The 19,840-nt window shown below is 44.6% G+C and overlaps 1 protein-coding gene across 2 annotated transcripts in view; it reads left to right on the forward strand.

Moving 5' to 3' along the window:
- PDCD11 (programmed cell death 11) overlaps positions 1-19,840 on the forward strand; it is a 44,917-nt gene that overhangs the window by 19,551 nt on the left and 5,526 nt on the right. For both annotated transcript variants that reach the window (XM_025993116.2, XM_072739896.1), the window contains exons 13-28: positions 1,043-1,294; positions 1,876-2,010; positions 2,538-2,732; positions 3,829-3,999; positions 5,040-5,259; positions 6,232-6,381; positions 6,798-6,913; positions 7,639-8,180; positions 9,062-9,124; positions 12,312-12,420; positions 14,093-14,182; positions 14,365-14,467; positions 15,100-15,277; positions 17,634-17,690; positions 18,413-18,535; positions 19,539-19,661. In XM_025993116.2, coding sequence (XP_025848901.1) covers positions 1,043-1,294; positions 1,876-2,010; positions 2,538-2,732; positions 3,829-3,999; positions 5,040-5,259; positions 6,232-6,381; positions 6,798-6,913; positions 7,639-8,180; positions 9,062-9,124; positions 12,312-12,420; positions 14,093-14,182; positions 14,365-14,467; positions 15,100-15,277; positions 17,634-17,690; positions 18,413-18,535; positions 19,539-19,661 — 2,627 coding nt within the window. The remainder of the gene's footprint in view (positions 1-1,042; positions 1,295-1,875; positions 2,011-2,537; positions 2,733-3,828; positions 4,000-5,039; positions 5,260-6,231; positions 6,382-6,797; positions 6,914-7,638; positions 8,181-9,061; positions 9,125-12,311; positions 12,421-14,092; positions 14,183-14,364; positions 14,468-15,099; positions 15,278-17,633; positions 17,691-18,412; positions 18,536-19,538; positions 19,662-19,840) is intronic.

The following is a 19,840-nucleotide window of genomic DNA, read 5'->3' on the forward strand; positions in this document are numbered from 1 at the left end:
GCTTGCCCCAAATCACACAGCTGATAAATAAACGGCAGAACCAGTTTTCATATTCAGGTCTCTATGACAATAATGACTTCTACATTTCTGGCAGAGGTGGCACTTGAACTATAAAGGATTTGAGGAGGAGCAAGGGTTGTATCAGGCACAGAAATATCCAAACCAAGCTGCCAAACCTTGAGTGGCTTATAATAAAGCTTTGAATCCCAAGAGAAGCTTCACAGAGTTGTGAAATTTAAATGTGAAACACGGGGGATCCCTGGGTGGCTCAATGGTTTAGCGCCTGCCTTCGGCCCAGGGCGTGATCCTGAAGTCCTGGGATCGAGTCCCACATCGGGCTCCCTGCGTGGAGCCTGCTTCTCCCTCTGCCTTTGTCTCTGCCTCTCTCTCTCTGTGTTTCATGAATAAATAAATTTTAAAAAAATATTTAAAAAAAATAAATGTGAAACACAGTGCTTAATACAGGGCCTGGTGTGTGGGCACTCAGTGTGTGATTTTCTTTTCATTTTATTTCATTATTGAGTAAAAAAAGATATCGACCACCCATTGGTGCATAATTTTATAGCAGTGGAATCAGGAAGTTTAGATATAAAGGAACTTGTCTACCCTCAAGGAGATGGATGAGAGGGATGAGAGATGGTTGGATCTCTCAGTCTTAGTTTATAGCTAACATATAACAGTCCCGAGGTGGTAAATTGGCTCATTTTTCATTCTGTTATGCAAGTTGCATGTGGTCTGGGAGGGAGCAGAGGCACTATTGAAGTAACTGACAGGACTGTGGAGGTGCAGTGAGGCAGTGAAGATTACACAGGCCCAGGAGGGAACGTGCAGGAGGAAGTACATTTGAAGTAGGTGGATACTCCCCAGATGGTCATTCCTCAGGGAACGGGGAGGATCCACAGCTGAGAGTATTCTCAGAGGGCAAGAGATAACAGATTCTTAGGAAGTGGCCATGGCCTTCGGGTTCACAGGTTGCAGAAGCCAGTCCAGTGGCTCTCTTGACAATGGGTGACTTGATAACAACCATTATCTTTCCCCCTAGGTTTTGCTTTGTGATCCTGAAGCCAAAAAGCTGATGATGACCCTGAAGAAAACCCTGATTGAGTCTAAACTGCCTGCCATTACCTGCTATGCTGATGCCAAGCCTGGTCTGCAGACGCACGGCTTCATCCTCCGGGTCAAGGACTATGGGTGCATTGTGAAGTTCTACAACGATGTGCAGGGACTGGTGCCCAAGCATGAGCTCAGTGCCGAGTATGTCCCTGACCCAGAGAGGGTCTTTTACACTGGCCAGGTAACCCTTTCCTTGGACAGGCCCATAGCCTTGTGATACCTATGAACATAGACTTGAAAAGAGTAGTGAGGGGACTACTTTTCAAGGGAGAAGGAAGGAGCACATAGGGCAGTGGGCTTGAGCCAGCTAAGTGAAGGAGATGTGGAACAGAGCCAAGAGAAACCCTCAGGAGGGTTCAGCAGAAGCTGGCAAACTAAGAGGCCTGAGCCCATAACCTGGAAGAAATAAATTAGTCTTTCCCTAAAACAAACATACTGGTGTCCCTCACATCAGAATTGTTCTGAGGTTACTGTCACCACAAGGTGGCAGTGCCATAAAACTAGTCAGTCTGAATCTATCTAGGAAAAATAATATTTTAAAATTTGGTGTTGTACCATAAATTTATTCACGTTTTCTTTTCAGCCAGAGGGCTGACTTGAGGGAATTCTGTGTATCTTTCAGTACATTTCTTTCCACTGCCTTCTGATCTAATCCCAGGTCTTAGCACATCTCCCTCTGCACTACTTGTGCAGGGCAGCTCTCTCCAGGGCCTGACCGCTCTGCTGGGAAGAGTTAGCCAGGCAAATGTGGTTTCTCACTAGGTGGTGAAGGTTGTAGTGCTGAACTGTGAGCCGTCCAAAGAGAGGATGCTTTTGTCCTTCAAGCTGTTGGGTGATCCAAAGAAAGAGCATACGGGACACAGTCAGAAGAAAAGAAGAGCCATTAGTGTTGGACAGGTACCTGGACTTCTCCAAACAAGCTATTTTAGTTTATGCAGTAGAAAGCAGGTTGCCACTGACACTGACCCATGGAGGGAAAGATCAAGGTAGCTAGATAAGATTCTGGGGCCAGAGAGAATTGAGGGTCTTGAAAGAGGGTTCTTTTGGTGTGTCAGAGCAAATGGAAGCTGTCTAGGAAAAAGCGCCATCCTTGTATGGCTTTTCAGCAGTGTACTACTGTCCTCATTCCTCTCTGGTCTCTAGGACCAGCCTGCAAGATTGCCTCTGCCCTGGGACTTGGTGGGTGGAGTGACTTGGGAGAAGAGCAGTGTGAGCGCACAGTTGGGTCCTGGAGGGTGTGTGAATGCCTGCAGGGTCTTTGAGGGCAGTGGTGTGGGGTGTGGAAGAAAGCTACTTCTCTGATCTTGACCTCTCAATGATCCCTGGGGTGGGAACTTGATGCCTCTAATCTCCACCTGAGCCAGATGTGGTTGCTGTCTGCTCAAGACAAATACTATTTTTTTTGTCTTTCTCTTCCTGAGTAGTTGGTGGATGTGAAGGTTTTAGAGAAGACCAAAGATGGGCTGGAAGTGTCTGTCCTGCCCCATAACATCCCTGCTTTCCTCCCCACACCTCATCTGTCGGACCACGTTGCCAATGGCCCTCTGTTGTATCACTGGCTCCAGGCTGGCGACACCCTTCACAGAGTACTTTGTCTGAACCAGAGTGAGGGACGTGTTGTATCCTTTACTGGTATCTGGGGAGCTACGGGCCCTTTGGGGAAGACTCTAGGTTCAGCTCTGCTCTTAATTGGAAACTCCATGGGAAAGAGGCAGTCATTTGACTTTAGAAATACCACCATAAAATCAGACCAGACCTGTTATTTCCCTCTCTTCCTCTGGTGGAATGAGGTTGAAGTCCTATCAGCAGATGCTGGTCAGGGCAGAGTAGGAGTCCAGGATGTTGGAGTAGAGGCAGTGTGGCCTGCCAGGTCCAGCAGAATATTGCTTTCTCAGACACTCAGTCCTTGCCCCTTGAGCTGAAACAATTAATAAGGTAGCCTCTGTCCTTCTTCCTACTCCCACCCCCAACCACCTGCCGGCCCCCATGGGGGCTCAGAGTATTCCCTTTGGTCTTGGTGTGCATACTTCGAAGGAGAACACTGCCTCTTTTGTCACAGAATGTAAAATAAAATCTCACTAGAGTGAAGATAGAGGAGGTGAGATAGGGTGGATTAGTGTGAAGATTGTGGAGGATCCTGTCATGGTCAGTCCAACTGCCAAACCACAAAGATGAGCCAGTCCCTTTTTGGTCCTCTTCAGTAATCTGGAGATAAATTAATAAGGAAAGGAAAAACACTGGTTCTTAAACTTGAATGTGTGTCAGAATCACCTGGAGGCCTTATTCACACAGCTTGCTGGGCCCCACCCCCAGAGTTTGTAATTCAGTAGGTATAGGACAGTGCTTAGGAATTTGTATTTCTGGGCAGCCCCGGTGGTGCAGCGGTTTGGTGCCTGCAGCCTGGGGTGTGATCCTGGGGACCCGGGATCGAGTCCCACATCGGGCTCCCTGCATGGAGCCTGCTTCTCCCTCTGCCTATGTGTCTCTGCCTCTTTCTCTCTGTGTCTATGAATAAATAAATAAAATCGTAAAAAAAACTTTAAAAAAAAAAAAAGGAATTTGTATTTCTGACAAGTTCCAGGTGATGTTAATGCTGCTGGTCTGCACGCTTAGAGTGTCTTTGTAGCAGCAGAGCATGTAGAGTAGAAAAAGGAATTGGAGAGATGAGTATTTCATCTGCCCTTTTCGGAATGTTCCTTGATGAAGTGCCATTAGCTCCTTTGTAGGAAGCCAGCTTTGGTCTCCACAGTGGAGGGTGGCCAAGATCCTAAGAACTTCGCAGAAATCCATCCTGGGATGCTGCTCATCGGTTTTGTGAAGAGCATCAAGGACTATGGTGTGTTCGTCCAGTTCCCGTCAGGTCTCAGTGGACTGGCCCCTAAAGCTGTAAGTTCAGCTCTATGCACGAGAGCCTTGGGGGAGAGATATTAGGAGCCTGAGGGTGAGAAGGAGCAGGATATCTTAATCCCTTGCAAGATTTTCAGGGACAAGGCAAAAAGGCGTCTGCATGAGGAGAATGGGCCTGAGATTCTTGCCCAGCCATGTGTCCTGGAGGAAGTGACATCTTTACTTCACAGTACAGCGTTGGGTAGGTAGGCAGAGACTGTGAAGACTTTAGTGAACTTACACTCTCAGCATGTATAGACATGGAAGTTAATTTGGTGAGCAGCTGAGTAAAAGTTTTGCAACCTCCTAGGGTTTTTGAAGTGTCACGGTACTGGAATACCTTTGAAAGGATCCCCTCCACCACGATGTCATCGAATTCATAAACTTTTCAGACGCAAAAAGTCTTAATGACCCCATAGTTGAACACCTCATGCTGCTGACTAAACAGACCCAGAGTCGAGAGGACTCTTAGCGAAGTCAGTGTTAAGACAGTGGATGAGCAAATGGCCTGTAGTTTATTTATAAATACTTCTTCCTTTCCATAATTTTGTCTCCCTGACATATTCCCTGAGTGGATGTCATAGCGAAGTCATTGTAAAGCGGTGGGTGAGCAAATGGCCTGTAGTTTATTTATAAATACTTCTTTTCTTCCATAGTTTTGTTTCCCTGACATATTTCCTGGGTGGATGTCATTTACATCCCCTGTCAGGACAAGTTTAAAAATGAGAGAAGAGGGGAAACCTATGGAAATATGCATAGGACAGGCCAGAGGGTTACCATCCAGGGTTAGAGACATGGATGGCTTGTTCTTCTCGCTTGCCAATGATGTGCCTCCTTGGGTGGGTGCCCTCTAGAAGTCTGGGTTGGACAGCCAGGGCCTCATGGTTTTCTGGAAGGGGATTAGAGCTGTGTTCAGAGAGGGCTGAGGGGTCTTCCTGGCTTCCATCTCTCTCCACTCCTCCCTCACATCCTTTTCTGGGGGCATTAATTAAGTTGCCTTGGTAGAGACTTACTGTCTTTATTTTCTGCCCACTTGTTAGATCATGAGTGACAAGTTTGTGACTTCTACAAGTGACCACTTTGTTGAGGGGCAGACAGTGGTTGCAAAGGTGACCAACGTGGATGAGGAGAAGCAGCGCATGCTGCTCTCGCTACGGCTGTCAGACTGCGGTCTGGGGGACCTGGCTACCACCAGCCTCCTCCTCCTGAGCCAGTGCCTGGAAGAGCGGCAGGGTGTGCGCAGCCTCATGAGCAACCGAGGTGGGGACATAGGGGTGGAGGGTGAGGGTCAGGGGTGGGGAGTGTCTGTTGTAAATCATACGTGTCTCTTCCAATGAGTTGTTGGGTTTCCCAGATAAAAGCAATTTTAAAAAACAAAAATTAAACTTTTTAAAAAATATATTTATTTACTTATTTTAGAGAGAAAGAAAGAGCACACGAGTGGGAGGGGCAGAAGGAGAGAGCGTCTCAAACAAGCTTTGTGCTCAATTTGATCTCACGACCCTGAAATCACAATCTGAGCCGAAACTAAGAATCTGATACTTAACAGACTGTGCCACCCAGGCACCTACACTTTTTAATGGGAGTATAACCTGTATAAAGTGCCTAAATCATTTAGGGTACAGTCTAGTAAATGTTTATGAAACGAATGCCTTTGTTTAACTACTACCTAGATTCAGGATAAAGATCATTACTAGCATTCCAGAGGTCCCCCTTGTACTCTCTTCCAGACCAAAATCAAAATTCCTTTTAGTTCTATGACCTCAGGTTTGTATTTGTTGTGAATCCATTCGCCTCTTCACTTGTTCTTTTATTCAGCAAATACCTGGTAGATGATAGAATGGAACAGGGACCTGCTAGAAGTCTATGAGGGGTTATTCTGTTGGATCTTCCTAAGTTTTGAACCATCAGGTAGGATTATTGAAATCTTGATGGGATTTGGGAATACGAAGCTTGAGAGGGTAGATTCCAAGCAGAAGCAACGAAAATTAGAAACCAAAGGGAAGTGTGTGTTTGTGGTATTTGTTGGGTATTTTCATAAATTATGGCCAGGTAGGATTAGCAGAGGCACAGGTTTCTCTCCCTGCGATAGGAGTGTTCATGGGTATCTACCCTCCAGTGCTTTTTACCTTCCTAGTGCTCTGTTGTTCTCTATAACAGCACATTTCCAAAGGAAAAGAATGGTGAGTATTGTTTGTCTGTTAATCCCCATTTCCTTTGGGTCTCTGGCAGACTCTGTGTTGATCCAGACGCTGGCTGAGATGACCCCAGGGATGGTCCTTGACCTAGAGGTGCAGGAGGTGTTGGAGGATGGCTCTGTGGTGTTCAGTGAGGGCCCGGTGTCTGGCCTGGTCCTGAGGGCCAGCAAATATCATCGAGCAGGTAAGCACTTCTGTCTCGCCCCTCATGGTTTGTGGGGGAAATTCTTTGCTAACTGTTCCCACACTTGAATACAGAATTTCCAAATACATAGTGTAGAGGAGCTGATTCAGCAGAAAATTTTGGCATCCCTGTCTTGTGTTCATGTAAATCAAGATAACTGACATCATGCTACAGAAGGTTTAAGTGTAAATCCTTTTATAATTGGGTAAATCTAGATTTTTGTATATCATGTTGCGTAAATTAAGGCACACCTGAACTTGAATTATGGGAGGTAGACTTTTGGTTTTTCCTAGCCCAGATAGACCCAGGACAGATGTCCTCTTTTTTGTGGCCAAGGGGCTTGTGGGGCTCTTGGAGAGATGCTTTCTTCCCTCTTCCACAAGGATGCTCATGTTGTGTTTGGTTCTGCACTGCAGGGCAAGAGGTGGAGCCTGGGCAGAAAAAGAAAGTTGTCATCCTAAATGTTGATATGTTGAAGTTGGAAGTACATGTTTCCCTTTGTCATGATTTGGTGAATAGAAAACCTAAAAAGGTAAGCTTGTGATGACTCCATTCCTGTGATTTCAAAGGCATTACACAGCTCTTCAGCCCCACACACTTTGCTCAGGGGTTCTAATGCAAATGCCTGTGGATAAGGTGATCGTATACCTGGATTTTTGTGGGTTGTTGTTCCACTTCTGGTCTTGGTGTGGTTATTAATGGCACTGACTTTCACTCTGATACCAGTGATAAATTGTGTGGTCACCCTGTCTTCAGGGCCGGGTAGATAATGTAAATGAGTGAAGTGCACATGGCCAGCCCACAAGGAGGCAGAGAGGATTCAGGTCCATCTACTCCTTGCCAGGTGGGAATATCTGCATCTAGTGTTGCTGAGCCTGATTTTTAAGAGAAGGCAGGATTTGATTTTTATTAGTTTTTTTTAATAAATGTGGGAAATGTTGGAAATTTTGTTTTTTAAGACCGGTGACCCAAACAACACATGCCTATGTGCAGTTCTCTAGGCTTCTCATCCACACCCATCCAAAGCAAAAGCTAAGTCCCAGGGATTCTGGTGTGGTGCCTTGAGTTTAGTCAGGTCATGTCAGTGACAGGAGGAGAAGCTAGCTCCAGGGAGTGAAAGCTAGTTTGTTACAACTCATACTAGCCCTGGGTCTCCTGGACTCAGAGCACTTTCCCAGCCCTGCCTGCCCAGTGGGTGATGACCAAACACTTGTGCCTTATAAGAAGTGGGGATGGTGGGTTTTTTCTGTTTTCCAGCTGAAGAAAGGCAGTGAGCACCAGGCAATTGTGCAGCACTTGGAGGAGTCCTTTGCTGTCGCCTCCTTGGTAGAGACTGGCCACCTGGCAGCTTTCTCCCTGACCTCTCACCTCAATGACACCTTCCGCTTTGACTCAGAGAAGTTGCAAGTGGGACAGGGTGTCTCCCTAACCCTCAAGACCACAGAACCGGGAATGACTGGTTTTCTTTTGGCCGTTGAGGGGCCAGCTGCTAAGAGGACTGTGAGACAGACCCGGAAGGACTCCGAGACAGTTGATGAAGATGAGGAAGCAGATCCAGCTCTGGTTGTGGGGGCTGTAAAGAAGCACACCCTATCCATTGGGGACATGGTCACAGGCACTGTCAAGTCTGTTAAGCCCACCCACGTGGTTGTGACCCTGGAAGATGGCATCATTGGCTGTATTCATGCCTCCCACATTCTAGATGATGTTCCAGTGGGCACATCTCCTACTGCCAAGTTGAAAGTTGGGAGGACAGTCACTGCCCGAGTGATTGGTGGGAGAGATATGAAGACTTTCAAGTATGGAGGCTTCAGGAGATAGGCTGGTTTTGGGGGGAGATTGTAGTAATTGTGGGAGAAGGAATGGGCACTGAGGCAAGCTCTAAAAAGTTGTTCATGAATTGGATTTTCTTCTAGTTAAGAGAAATGTTCACCAAAGGAATCCTTTTACTTTTTCCTGGTTTTTAAAAAAATAGCATCTGGTGTAGTGGTAAAACTGTTAGTTTAAAGTGAGAGAGACCTGGGTTTGCATTCCAGATTTGCCACTTAAAATTGTGTGACCATGACTTAGGGTAGTTACTTAACGCTGAGTTTTATTTTCCTAATTTGTAAAGTGAGAGTACGGGTGGTTAGTACCTTTTTTGCAGAGTTTGAGAAAATATCTGGTATGCAGTGTGCCTAGCAGGTTGCCTGACACAGTTATTGCTCAGTATACATCAGAGATTATTGTAATCCATCCTCCACTGCATACCTTAATCATACTCCTTTTCTTTAAATATGCTTGCAATATTGTTATTGTAGCAGAAATCCTTGCTATGGTAAAAAAAAGCAAAATAATTAAGTCTATAATTTGCATATTAATTTTAGTAGCGACTCTTTCTAGACCTGTTTTCTAACTTTCAGATCATAGTGAAAGAGTTGGAGAATATAGTCTGGAAGGAAAATTCTGCTCAGGGTTTTTTAATGAGACAATACTAGAAGATCAGATGAGCCAGATCCTCAACATTTACTACAGAGAATGAGAGGAAGCCCTCAGGCCTGACAAATTACCAGTGGGCGGAATGGCAGTGGAACAGGTGGCTTTTAAGCTTGGTTTTGTGGGTATAGAGAGAAAATCTGATCACCAGAGAATGGCAGTATGGAGAATAAGAGAAACGATTTGGCCTTATTTCTTTCTCCAGGTTTCTTCCAATAAGTCATCCCAGATTTATTCGAACCATTCCGGAGCTGAGTGTCCGGCCAAGGTGAGGGGAACCCCAGCAGCATGGTCTCATGGAAAGACTGTGGAGTTTAGAGTCAGGAACCTGAGTTCTAGTCTAGATTTTGCCAGTGTTTTGACTTCTTGTGCCTCTGTCTGTCCAGGTTGTCTTTTTTTCTCTAGTAAGGAAATTTTATCTGGCTCTGATAGAGCTAGTTGAAGGGATTCTATGAAACTTAATGTAAAAGCTGTAATTAGAGATTAAAAGGCTGATTACAGTTCTGTTTGTTAGCATGTAACAAAAGAAGCATTTTTGCTCTCAACCCAATTTTCTAGGACTCAGTAATTCCAAAAATAAACAACATACAGCCAAGAAAATGCCCATTCTTTGAGTGTAGAGACTACTTCTTGGTAACTGGATTTTTTTTTTTTTTTTAAGATTTTTTATTTATTTATTCATGAGAAACAACACAGAGAGAGAGAGGCAGAGAGAGAAGCAGGCTCCACACAAGGAGCCCGATGTGGGATCCGAACCCAGGAATCTGGGATTATGCCCTGAGCCAAAGGCAGGTGCTAAACCACAGAGCCACTCAGGTGTCCCCCCCACTTTTTTTTTTTTTTAAGATTTTATTTATTCATTCATGAGAGACACAGAGAGAGAGAGAGGCAGAGACACAGGCAGAAGGAGAAGCAGGCTCCATGCAGGAAGCCCGACATGGGACTCGATCCCTGGTCTCCAGGATCAGGCCCTGGACCAAAGGTGGCGCTAAACCGCTGAGCCAACCGGGCTGCCCCCTACCTCCTTTTTAAGGATGACTGGAATTTTAGGTCATGTTTTAGTGGATTTCATAGAGGGATGTTCAGTGAGAGATTATATATAGAGGAAAACTAGTTTGTTTAGTGTTGGATCCAGTTTGGGATAATTTTTTTCAGAGGATCTTAAGCATTTTGATTCATGGGCCTATTTCTGCTTCTTCCATTAAAAACCCAGCCTCTTGAAGTTAATATGTCATCAATGCATGAAGCTAGATATCTATGACTGAGAGAGTGGCCCTTTAGAGTCAGCTGTGGGATCCTCCAGGTTAAGTCTTTAGTGCCTAGGGTTATAAGGAAAGGGCCTCTTAAGTGACTTTTAGGGGCTAAGGTTTTTGTTTGTTTTTAATGGTAGTTAACATACAGTGTTATATTAATTTCAGGTGTACAACATAGTGATTGGGCAGATCTATACGCTCTGCTCACCATAGTATAGCTCCCATCTGTTACTATAAATGCTCTTACAGTACCATTGACTATATTCCCTATGCTGTACTATCATCCCTGTGACTTACTCATTCCATACCTGGAAGGCTGTATCTCCCACTCCCCTTCACCCATTTTGCCCATCTCACCACCCGCTTTCTCTCTGGCGACCATCAGTTCTCTGCATTTGTGGATCTATTTCTGCTTACTATGGTATTGATGTGTATTTCTCTGATGGCTAGTGATGTGAAGTACTTTGTCCTATGCTTACTGTTTTTTTTTTTTTTTTAAAGAGAAGGAGAAGTCGGAGGGGCAGAGGGAGAGAGAATCTTGCAGGCTGTACGCCCAGTGCTAGAACCCAACTCAGGCTCAGTTTCACGACCCTGAGATCATGACTTGAGCCGAAATTGAGAGTTGGACACTTAACTGGCTCAGCCACCCAGGCTCTCTGCTTTTGGTCATTCTTTTTTTTTTTTTTTTTTTTTTTTTAAGATTTTATTTATTTGTTCATGAGAGACACACACAGAATGAGGCAGAGACACAGGCAAAGGGAGAGAGAAACAGGCTCCATGCAGGGAGCCCGACGTGGGACTCGATCCTGGGTCTCTAGGATCACGCCCTGGGCTGAAGGCAATGCTAAACCGCTAAGCCATCAGGGCTGCCCGTGTGTATGTGTTTTAAGAAATAACATTTTACACATGTTCCCTTCCGTAGGCTTCTCTCTCTACCCTCAGAAGATGAATTACCCATTATTCATTTGATATATATCCAGCTCTTCCATAACTTTGTGTATATATATATATATATGTACTTCTATATGTACAAAATGATTGTGTAGTTTTCAAGCTTAACATAAATGACATGCTGTACTTAATGTTTTGCAACTTGTTTTTCTCATAATTTTGTTTTTGAGATCTGTTTTTGTGCCTATAGTTAAAATAGTAGTCTGTTTTATGAATGTGCCCAACTGTATATATTCTCCAACTCATGGAGGACATTTAAGGTTGTTTCCAGTTTTTCTCTTTTATAAATAATGCCAAAGGGAACATCTTGAACTTGTTCCACTATGCATCTATGTAAGGATTTATGTAGGGTAGATTTACTGGAATATAAGATACATGCATTTTTTTTTTTAAGATTTTATTTATTTATTCATGAGAGACACAGAGAGAGAGGCAGGAGACACAGGCAGAGGGAGAAGCAGGCTCCATGCAGGGAGCCTGATGTGGGACTCGATCCCCGGACTCCAGGATCACACCTTGGGCCAAAGCAGGCGCTAAACCGCTGAGCCACCCAGGGATCCCTGGTACATGGATTTTTAACTTTACTAGTGTATGAAGGTTTCCATTTCTCTATTCACCAGTGCTTGCTATTATATGCTACAGTTTACCAACATTGTACCATTTTATTATTGAGCTTGAGTTTGTTTTAGAAATCAACTTCAATTGGTAAGCCAGGCTGGGAGTCTATAATTGCTTTGAAGTGATTTGTGACTGAAAACCACATCCCCTTGTTGCTTTTCTGAGGAGAAAAAGTGATAATGGCAAGGTAGCATAGGGGACAGAGCCCTGGATTTTTGAGTCAGAGCCCTGACTTCAACTCCTGATTTAATAGCATAAAATTAATACCTGCCCTGCCTAATTTACACATGAGATTATTGTCACATTCAGCAAGAGACTACAGTTCTGTAAACTAAAAAGCAATAGCTAAAGTATTACAAAAGAAGTGAAAACAATTTTGTTTCCTTAGTTTGTAAAGATTATCGTAGTCTACCTACTTTATAGCTTGTTCATACCTAGGCGAATGAAATGGAAGAGATTGGCTCTCATGCAGGTATTTTGAACATTGCCCTTGGAGGAGAGAAGTGGGCATGTGGGAGGTATGCATGAATGAGGGGGCTACAGTCAATCCATGGCCATGTAGGGGAGGTGATTTCAAGCTAGAAACCTTACCCAGAGGTTGGCATACTCTTTCCATTGCTTTTCTGCAAACAGTGAGCTGGAGAAAGATGGCTGCACTGCTCTCGACACTCACTCTTCTAGCCACTTGGAGAAGATTAAACAGTACCAGACTGGGCAGACTTTGATTTGCTTCTTGAAGAAGGTGAGTAGCGCACACCTGCAGTGTGATGCCAGTCTTCTTTGAGAAGAAAAGGGGGAGAAGCTGGAGACAAGGGCCATTAGCACTAAGCATTTGAGTCTGTTTGCTACCCTGTTGGTTTGTGGGAGACCAGAAGCCTAATTGAGGAGCTAAAATTATAACTCACGAAACAATTGGCAACTCACAGTTCAACATATTTATAGATTAATTGTACAAAAGGGAAAGAAAAAATATAGAGGAAGATTTAAAGTAAATGTGTTCCTGGATTCTAGATTCTTGTCATACATCAAGTTCAGGTGCAGTGCACACAGAGTAATAGTACCTGCATGTCAGATTATATGTTCTAGCCTCCAGCGGAGCAGGAGTTCAAGAAAGGGAAGAGATCAGAGAAAACTGCACTGGTTGGAATATATCAGAGAGAAAGTTGGGTTGGGCTTGACCTTGAGAAATAGTTCCTCATCACTGCTGCCGGATTCTTTTTCCATAAGCATCTGGCTGAGCATGTCATTGATTGATGCTTGATTCCTTTGGTTATCTGTTGTCTCTAGGTGAGTTTCATAAACCCCTGATGCCTTGGAGTGGCATTTAAGGCTCTTCAGAAGTGACCTCATACACTTTGTGTACCAGTCACCCTGAGAACCTCCTCTATTTCCCTTCTTGTTTTTATTTCTGTACTCAGATTGCTCTATTCCTACAACCCTTTAAAGCCCAGCATAGGTATTCCCTTCATATTTCTAGTTCTATGTATTCCCATAGCATATTGTATTTCCACTGCTCTGGTTATTTGCATACTTGTTTCACTTTGTAGACTGTAACCTTGGAGATAGAGTTTGGCTTTTATTTATGTCTTTCATGAATTAAATAAACAAAATCTTTTAAAAAAAAAAATGATGTTGAGCCCTGGAGATGATTAACCATCACTGGGCACAGCTGAGCTTGGAAGGGTCTATAGAGGTCAGTGGGATTGCTGCTTGAGGACATCTCTGAGTTCATTTTTGCCTCCTGATTAGCTGAGGCACCAGGAGGGTTACGTGGGCGGCTAGCCTAGCAAAGGCTCCAAACTAAACTCTGAAGTCTGTAAGAAGTGGAGATTGGGCAGGGGCAGTGGGAGACAGGCGGGTGGATTCCTGTCTCTTGGGAACATGTAGGATTAGGGCCTCTTCAACCCTGTGATTTTTAGGAGAGTCTCTGTTTTATTTTATTTTGTATTTTTAATTTTTTTTAAAGATTTTATTTATTTATTCATGAGAGACACAGAGAGGCAGAGACACAGGCAGAGGGAGAAGCAGAGGGAGAAGCAGGCTCCATGCAAGGAGCCCGATGCGGGACTCGATCCCGGGACTCCAGGATCACGCCCTGGGCCAAAGGCAGGCGCTAAACCACTGAGCCACCCAGGGATCCCCTATTTTTTAATTTTTTAAAAAAGACTTTATTTATTCATGAGAGACAGAGAGAGAGAGAGAGAGAGGCAGACACACAGGCAGAGGGAGAAGCAGGCTCCATGCAGGGAGCCCGATACGGGACTTGATCCTGGGATCCCAGGAACACGCCCTGGGCTGAAGGCAGGTGCTAAACTGCTGAGCCACCCAGGGATCCCGAGTCTCTGTTTTAATGAAGGGAAACGGAGATGTTTATATCTATCCCATTTAATTTCTCTTCCTGTTTCTCTCTCCAGTACAATGTGGTTAAGAAATGGCTTGAGGTGGAGATTGCTCCAGATATCCGGGGCAGGATTCCCTTGTTGCTTACTTCTCTCAGCTTCAAGGTCAGTGTGCTCAGAATTCCTGGAGAGGACTCAGTGTGTGGTGTGTTTGCAGTGGGTATAAGAGACCATGTACTTTCTCAGGGTTCGGTTTGGGATATACTTGGTATAGAGACTTCAGTGATAATTTTGGATAAATGACAGACCTTTCTTCAAATGTTAAAAGAATTCTCCTGTCCTTCTAGGTTCTGAAACATCCAGATAAGAAGTTCCGGATTGGCCAGGCCCTGAAGGCTACTGTGGTTGGCCCAGATTCGTCCAGAGCCTTCTTATGTCTCTCACTTATAGGTGTGGTGATGAAATGCTGCCTGGTCAGGAATGGGAGAGGGTAGAAAGGAATGGGACAGAGTTCTCAGGTAGTGCTCAGGCTTAAGGATGATGCCTCAGGTTTTGAAGTTCTCTGAAAGCCTCGTGTGGTTCTTCTGGAAACACTTTTTCTTTTGAGGTTTTGTTCTCTGGCCTGTGTCACTCTGCTACTGTCACCTTTACCGACACAGCTGGTTTACTCATCTCTCAGAAGGGTTTGTCCACCACATGGCCCTGAGATTCCTGACTACATGGTTTGGGAACATGGGTCTTCATGATCATTCTGGTCCACTCAGCCTAGACACCCCAGGTCTGGGCAGCCTCTGACTTTCTTAGCCCGTGGTTGGCCTGCATTCCAATTTCTTTTTCTTTTTCTTTTTTTTTTTTTTAAGATTTTATTTATTCATGAGAGACAGAGAGAGGCAGAGACACAGGTAGAGGGAGAAGCAGGCTCCATGCAGGGAGCCTGATGTGGGACTCGATCCCGGGACTCCAGGATCACGCCCTGAGCCAAAGGCAGATGCTCAGCCGCTGAGCCAACCAGGCATCCCAGCATTCCAGTTTCTTTCTTGGCTCATTTCGCCTGCCCTGAATGAGGTTCATTTTCCTGCCAGGTCCGCACAAGCTTGAAAAAGGGGAAGTGGCCATGGGCCGAGTGGTGAAGGTGACTCCTAAGGAGGGGCTGACTGTCTCCTTCCCCTTTGGGAAGATAGGAAAAGTCAGTGTATTTCACGTGAGTGACTCCTACTCAGAGACGCCCCTGGAAGACTTTGTCCCCCAGAAGATTGTCAGGTAGGCCTAGTTTGTTTTTTTCTCTCTTCAGCTCTATGTGGGATTGTAGATTTCTTTTTTTACAAAGTATAGATATGATACATGATTTTGTACCAGAAAAAAATTGTGGAGAAAAATTCTATTGCTCTTATCTTTCTCTACCACTTTTCACCATTATATACCTTTGTCTGTCATTTAAGACTTTTATACATGGAAGTATAATGTTTTTTAATGTAATAATAGAATTTTATTTTATATACTATTCTGCAACTTGCTTTTTTTTTCTCATAGCTAGTGCGCTAGTATTATGTGCTGGTATTTCTAAATCTACTTTTGTTCTTTTACCTTAAATACTTTTTTGATATTCCATTTTTATCATTATCTAAAACCTCTGTCAATGGACAATAGTATTGCAGTGAATCGTTGTGTGCATGTGTTTGGACAGAGGGCAAGTATATGTGTGAAACAAATTCCCAGAAGTAAAATTGATGGCCAAACGATATTACACATTTTGCCATAGTGCCCTCCAAAAAGACTGGCAATTTATGTTCCTGTTACAAATATGACTTTTTCTCACAATCTTGCCAACAGTGGATATTCTTACATTTTGATCTAAGCCATTGAATAGGCAAAAATTGATCTTTCATTTTAATTTGCTTTTCTCTTGTCACTTTTCCTCTTAATTGGCTGTTTACATTTGTTCTCTGCTTTGCTTGTCTTGTTCTTTGCTTTTGCTTGCTCATTTTTCTACTGAACCATTCATCTTTTTTTTTTTTTTTTTTTAATTTTTATTTATTTATTTATGATAGTCACAGAGAGAGAGAAACAGGCAGAGACACAGGCAGAGGGAGAAGCAGGCTCCATGCACCGGGAGCCTGATGTGGGATTCGATCCCGGGTCTCCAGGATCGCGCCCTGGGCCAAAGGCAGGCGCCAAACCGCTGCGCCACCCAGGGATCCCTCCATTCATCTTTTTAATTAAAGAAATGATCTAGAGATGATTTCTGCAAAAAGAGACCTTTTGCATTTGGGGGGTGCTTTATGAACTATTTTATGTGCAGTACAACGAGCTCGGTTCAGAGTTTTTTGTTTTTGTTTTTTTTAAGGTTATGCATCTTAGCATGAGTAAGGGAAGAGGCAGAGGGAGAGGAAGAGATGCAGACTCCCCGTTGAGTGGGAGCCTGACATCAGGACCTGAGCTGAAATCAAGAGTTGGACACTCAGCCAGCTGAGCCACCCCAGCTCAGAACCACCCAGGCTCAGAATTTTAAAGTCATTAAATTATGACTTTGGTGAATAAATTAGCATTGAATAAATTAGCATTGAATAAAGAGGCAAGGCTTCAGCCTAATACTGTAGACTTCTGAGAATCCAGGTTGGCTAACAGTGGAGTGGGAAGCCTTGAGGAGATGGGCAGGAAAGTTTTAATGCTCTTGCCCATCTCAGGTGTCCCAGCCACCAGCACCTGCCTAATAAATGCACAATTACTTAGCAGAGCTTAAACAGCACAGAGGTATCCAGGGCCTGGAAAAAGAAAAGGAACCCAGGATTTTCTTTGCTTTGTCTCTATTAAAAATGTGGGTGTGGCTTTTAGCAAAAATTTTGAATATATTTTATTGTAACCAAACCTGTGAGTCTCATTCAGTGTGATTTCTTTATCTGTGTAATGTGGATAATAAATTAATTGCCTAAAGGGAGATGACCCCTCAAAGGCCTTACTGCTCTAGGGGCTAGGAGGCAGATGCCAGTCTTGGGAAAATTTTGAATTATTGCTGAGATCCTTTCTACTGCTAAGATTCTGTACTTTGAAGTTATGACTTGAGGTTGCTAAGTGCCGTTTTTGATGAAAAAAGTTTGGAAACCTAACCAAAGAGTAAACCCTGCTTTCAGACCTCCTAGAAGCCTCTCCCTGCCTAGGCTTCTCTGATCTATTTCCTCTCATCTGCTGCCATGAGCCTGCCCTGAGATATCCTTTTGAGTGCCAAGAACCAGGTCACCCCCTGGTCACAGTTTCCGGTGGTTAGTGGCTGAGATTGCACGCTGCTGGAACCCGACATCAGGCTGGTGTCACCTACTATGAGTACCCATGTGGCTCTGTGTGTGTCTTTCCGAGGGCTCCATGCCTCCTTTCATTTTCTTCTCCCAGCATCTTTCTTGGGTAAGAAGAGTAGGTAGTAACAGACTAGTAAACTGAGGCCCAGAGAGGTGACTTGTCCACAGTCCCTCAGCATGTTCTCAGCAGAATGAAGAACAGAGCCCAGGTGTCATATCCCCTCACTCTTGCCTATTGGTCAGCCTTGTGGAGAGGAAGCTTAGGCCCTTTGCTGTCTCCCAGGATACTGAAGAGTCACCATCTCCTTTTCTTGCTCTTGTTCCAGGTGTTATGTCCTGTCTGCTACAGGCCACTTGTTGACTCTGTCACTACGATCATCCAGGTAAGTGTGGTGGGGACAGGAAGAGCATTGAGGAGAGGATGCAGGGATCTGATACAGAACCTAGGGCTTCCCACCTTTCTTTGTGCACTTTCTACCCTGCCCCATCTTTACCCAGAAAAGCTGTAGACATTCACATTGCTAGACAAACCTGTCTGTTCCGACTCTTGTTGCCCAGGGCAAGGCTCATATATCTGAATATAGTATTCAAGGTGACCACCCAGTGGCCCCAGTGAGGGAAGGCAGTGCAACCCCTAGGGTTCTGTAGTTCATGGCATGTGCAATGAAGGGTTGGCCTGAAGGCAGCCTGTTCCATGGTTACAAATGGAGGTTTTTTTGTTTTGTTTTTTTAATGATTTTATTTATTTATTCATAGAGACACAGAGAGAGAGAGAGAGGCAGAGGCACAGGCAGAGGGAGAAGCAAGCTCCATGCAGGGAGCCTGATGTGGAACTGGATCCAGTGTCCCCAGGATAAAACCCCGGGCTGCAGGTGGCACTAAACCGCTGCACCACTGGGGCTGCCCACAAATGGAGGTTTTTGAGGCCAAGTCCTGAGAGGACTTGAGGAGAGAGTGGGGCTGTGCTCTGAAGGTTATGTCCTACAGACAAGTCCAGAGTTGTATTCTTATGCTTAGAGTTTGATTATCACAAGTGAGTAGGGGGTGAGAATGGGGAAGGGAGGGCTGGGGTACATGTACATAAATAAGCCTTTTATTCCCCTAGGACAAACCCAGAGACAAAGAGCAAAATAACTGATCCTGAGATTAACTCCATCCAGGACATTCAGGAAGGGCAACTCCTGAGGGGCTATGTGAAGTCTGTCCAGCCACATGGTGTGCTCTTTGGGTGAGTGAGGTGGCGCTTGGTGGGCCAGACAAGAGTGGCCCTTTTCCCCGCCCTGGCCTGTCCAGGTCCGTGTTCCTCAGTCACCTCTGAAGAGAATATGAAGAAAAGGGAGTCTGGGTTCCCACCAGTTTTTTTAAAATTCTGAAATTTATATATATATATTTTAAAGATTTTGTTTATTTATGAGAGACACAGAGAGAGAGAGACAGAGACATAGGCAGAGGGAGAAGCGGGCTCAATGTAGGGAGCCTGACGTGGGACTCGATCATGGGACTCCAGGATCATGCCCTGGGCCAAAGGCAGGCGCCAAACCGCTGAGCTACCCAGGGATCCCAAATGTTTTATATATATATATTTTTTAATTTTATTTATTTATGATAGTCACACAGAGAGAGAGAGAGAGAGGCAGAGACACAGGCAGAGGGAGAAGCAGGCCCCATGCACCGGGAGCCCGATGTGGGATTCGATCCCGGGTCTCCAGGATTGCGCCCTGGGCCAAAGGCAGGCGCCAAACCGTTGCGCCACCCAGGGATCCCTGTTTTATATTTTTTAAAAAGTTTTTAATTATTTTTAATTATTCCTATTGGTGTTTTGGACAAAGAACATGGCATGTCCAATTTCAGTTTTAAATATGTTTGGATTTTCTTTGGTTTAGTATTTGATCATGATTCATAAATGTTCTGTGAAATCACATAATGTTCACAGCCAGCAGGGAGCACAGCTTTCTCTGCCACAGCTTCATCATTTTCACCTTCAGCCATTTGTGAGTCACATGTTGTGGTGTTCTGGTGTGGGTGGGAGACACCCTTCAGTCAGATCTTCCTTATCCCTAGTAATTGTTCCTAGTTTACAAAGTTCTCTTTATCCTTTTGAGTGCCAAGAACTTTTGTCTATCATAAATTCTTGTCACAACTTGGGTCCCTGGGAAAGTAGAGGCACTAGGCTAGGCTGGGACTCTGTTGTTGTATTTATGACCATAGGATCCTTGTGTCTCTCCTGTCAGCCTTGGCCCCTCTGTTGTGGGTTTGGTCCAATACCCACATGTCTCCCAGTACAGTCCTTCCAAGAAAACCCTTTATAACAGATACCTCCCAGAAGGGAAGCTGCTCACCGCCAAGGTTCTGAGGTAGGTATCTCCCCAACCTCTGCACCTCCACCCCCACGACCCCTTTTTTCCCTGAGAACCCTGGGAGGGGATTCAGAGGTAAACTAGACATAATAGTTTGGGTGGTGTTGATGCAGCATTCAGATGAACAAAGCCCCTTTGTTTGGAACCCTTTATCTCAGCTCCAGCTCTTAAAAGCC

This window comes from Vulpes vulpes, chromosome 15 (assembly GCF_048418805.1).
Source record: "Vulpes vulpes isolate BD-2025 chromosome 15, VulVul3, whole genome shotgun sequence".
In the NCBI taxonomy this organism is placed as follows: domain Eukaryota; kingdom Metazoa; phylum Chordata; class Mammalia; order Carnivora; family Canidae; genus Vulpes; species Vulpes vulpes.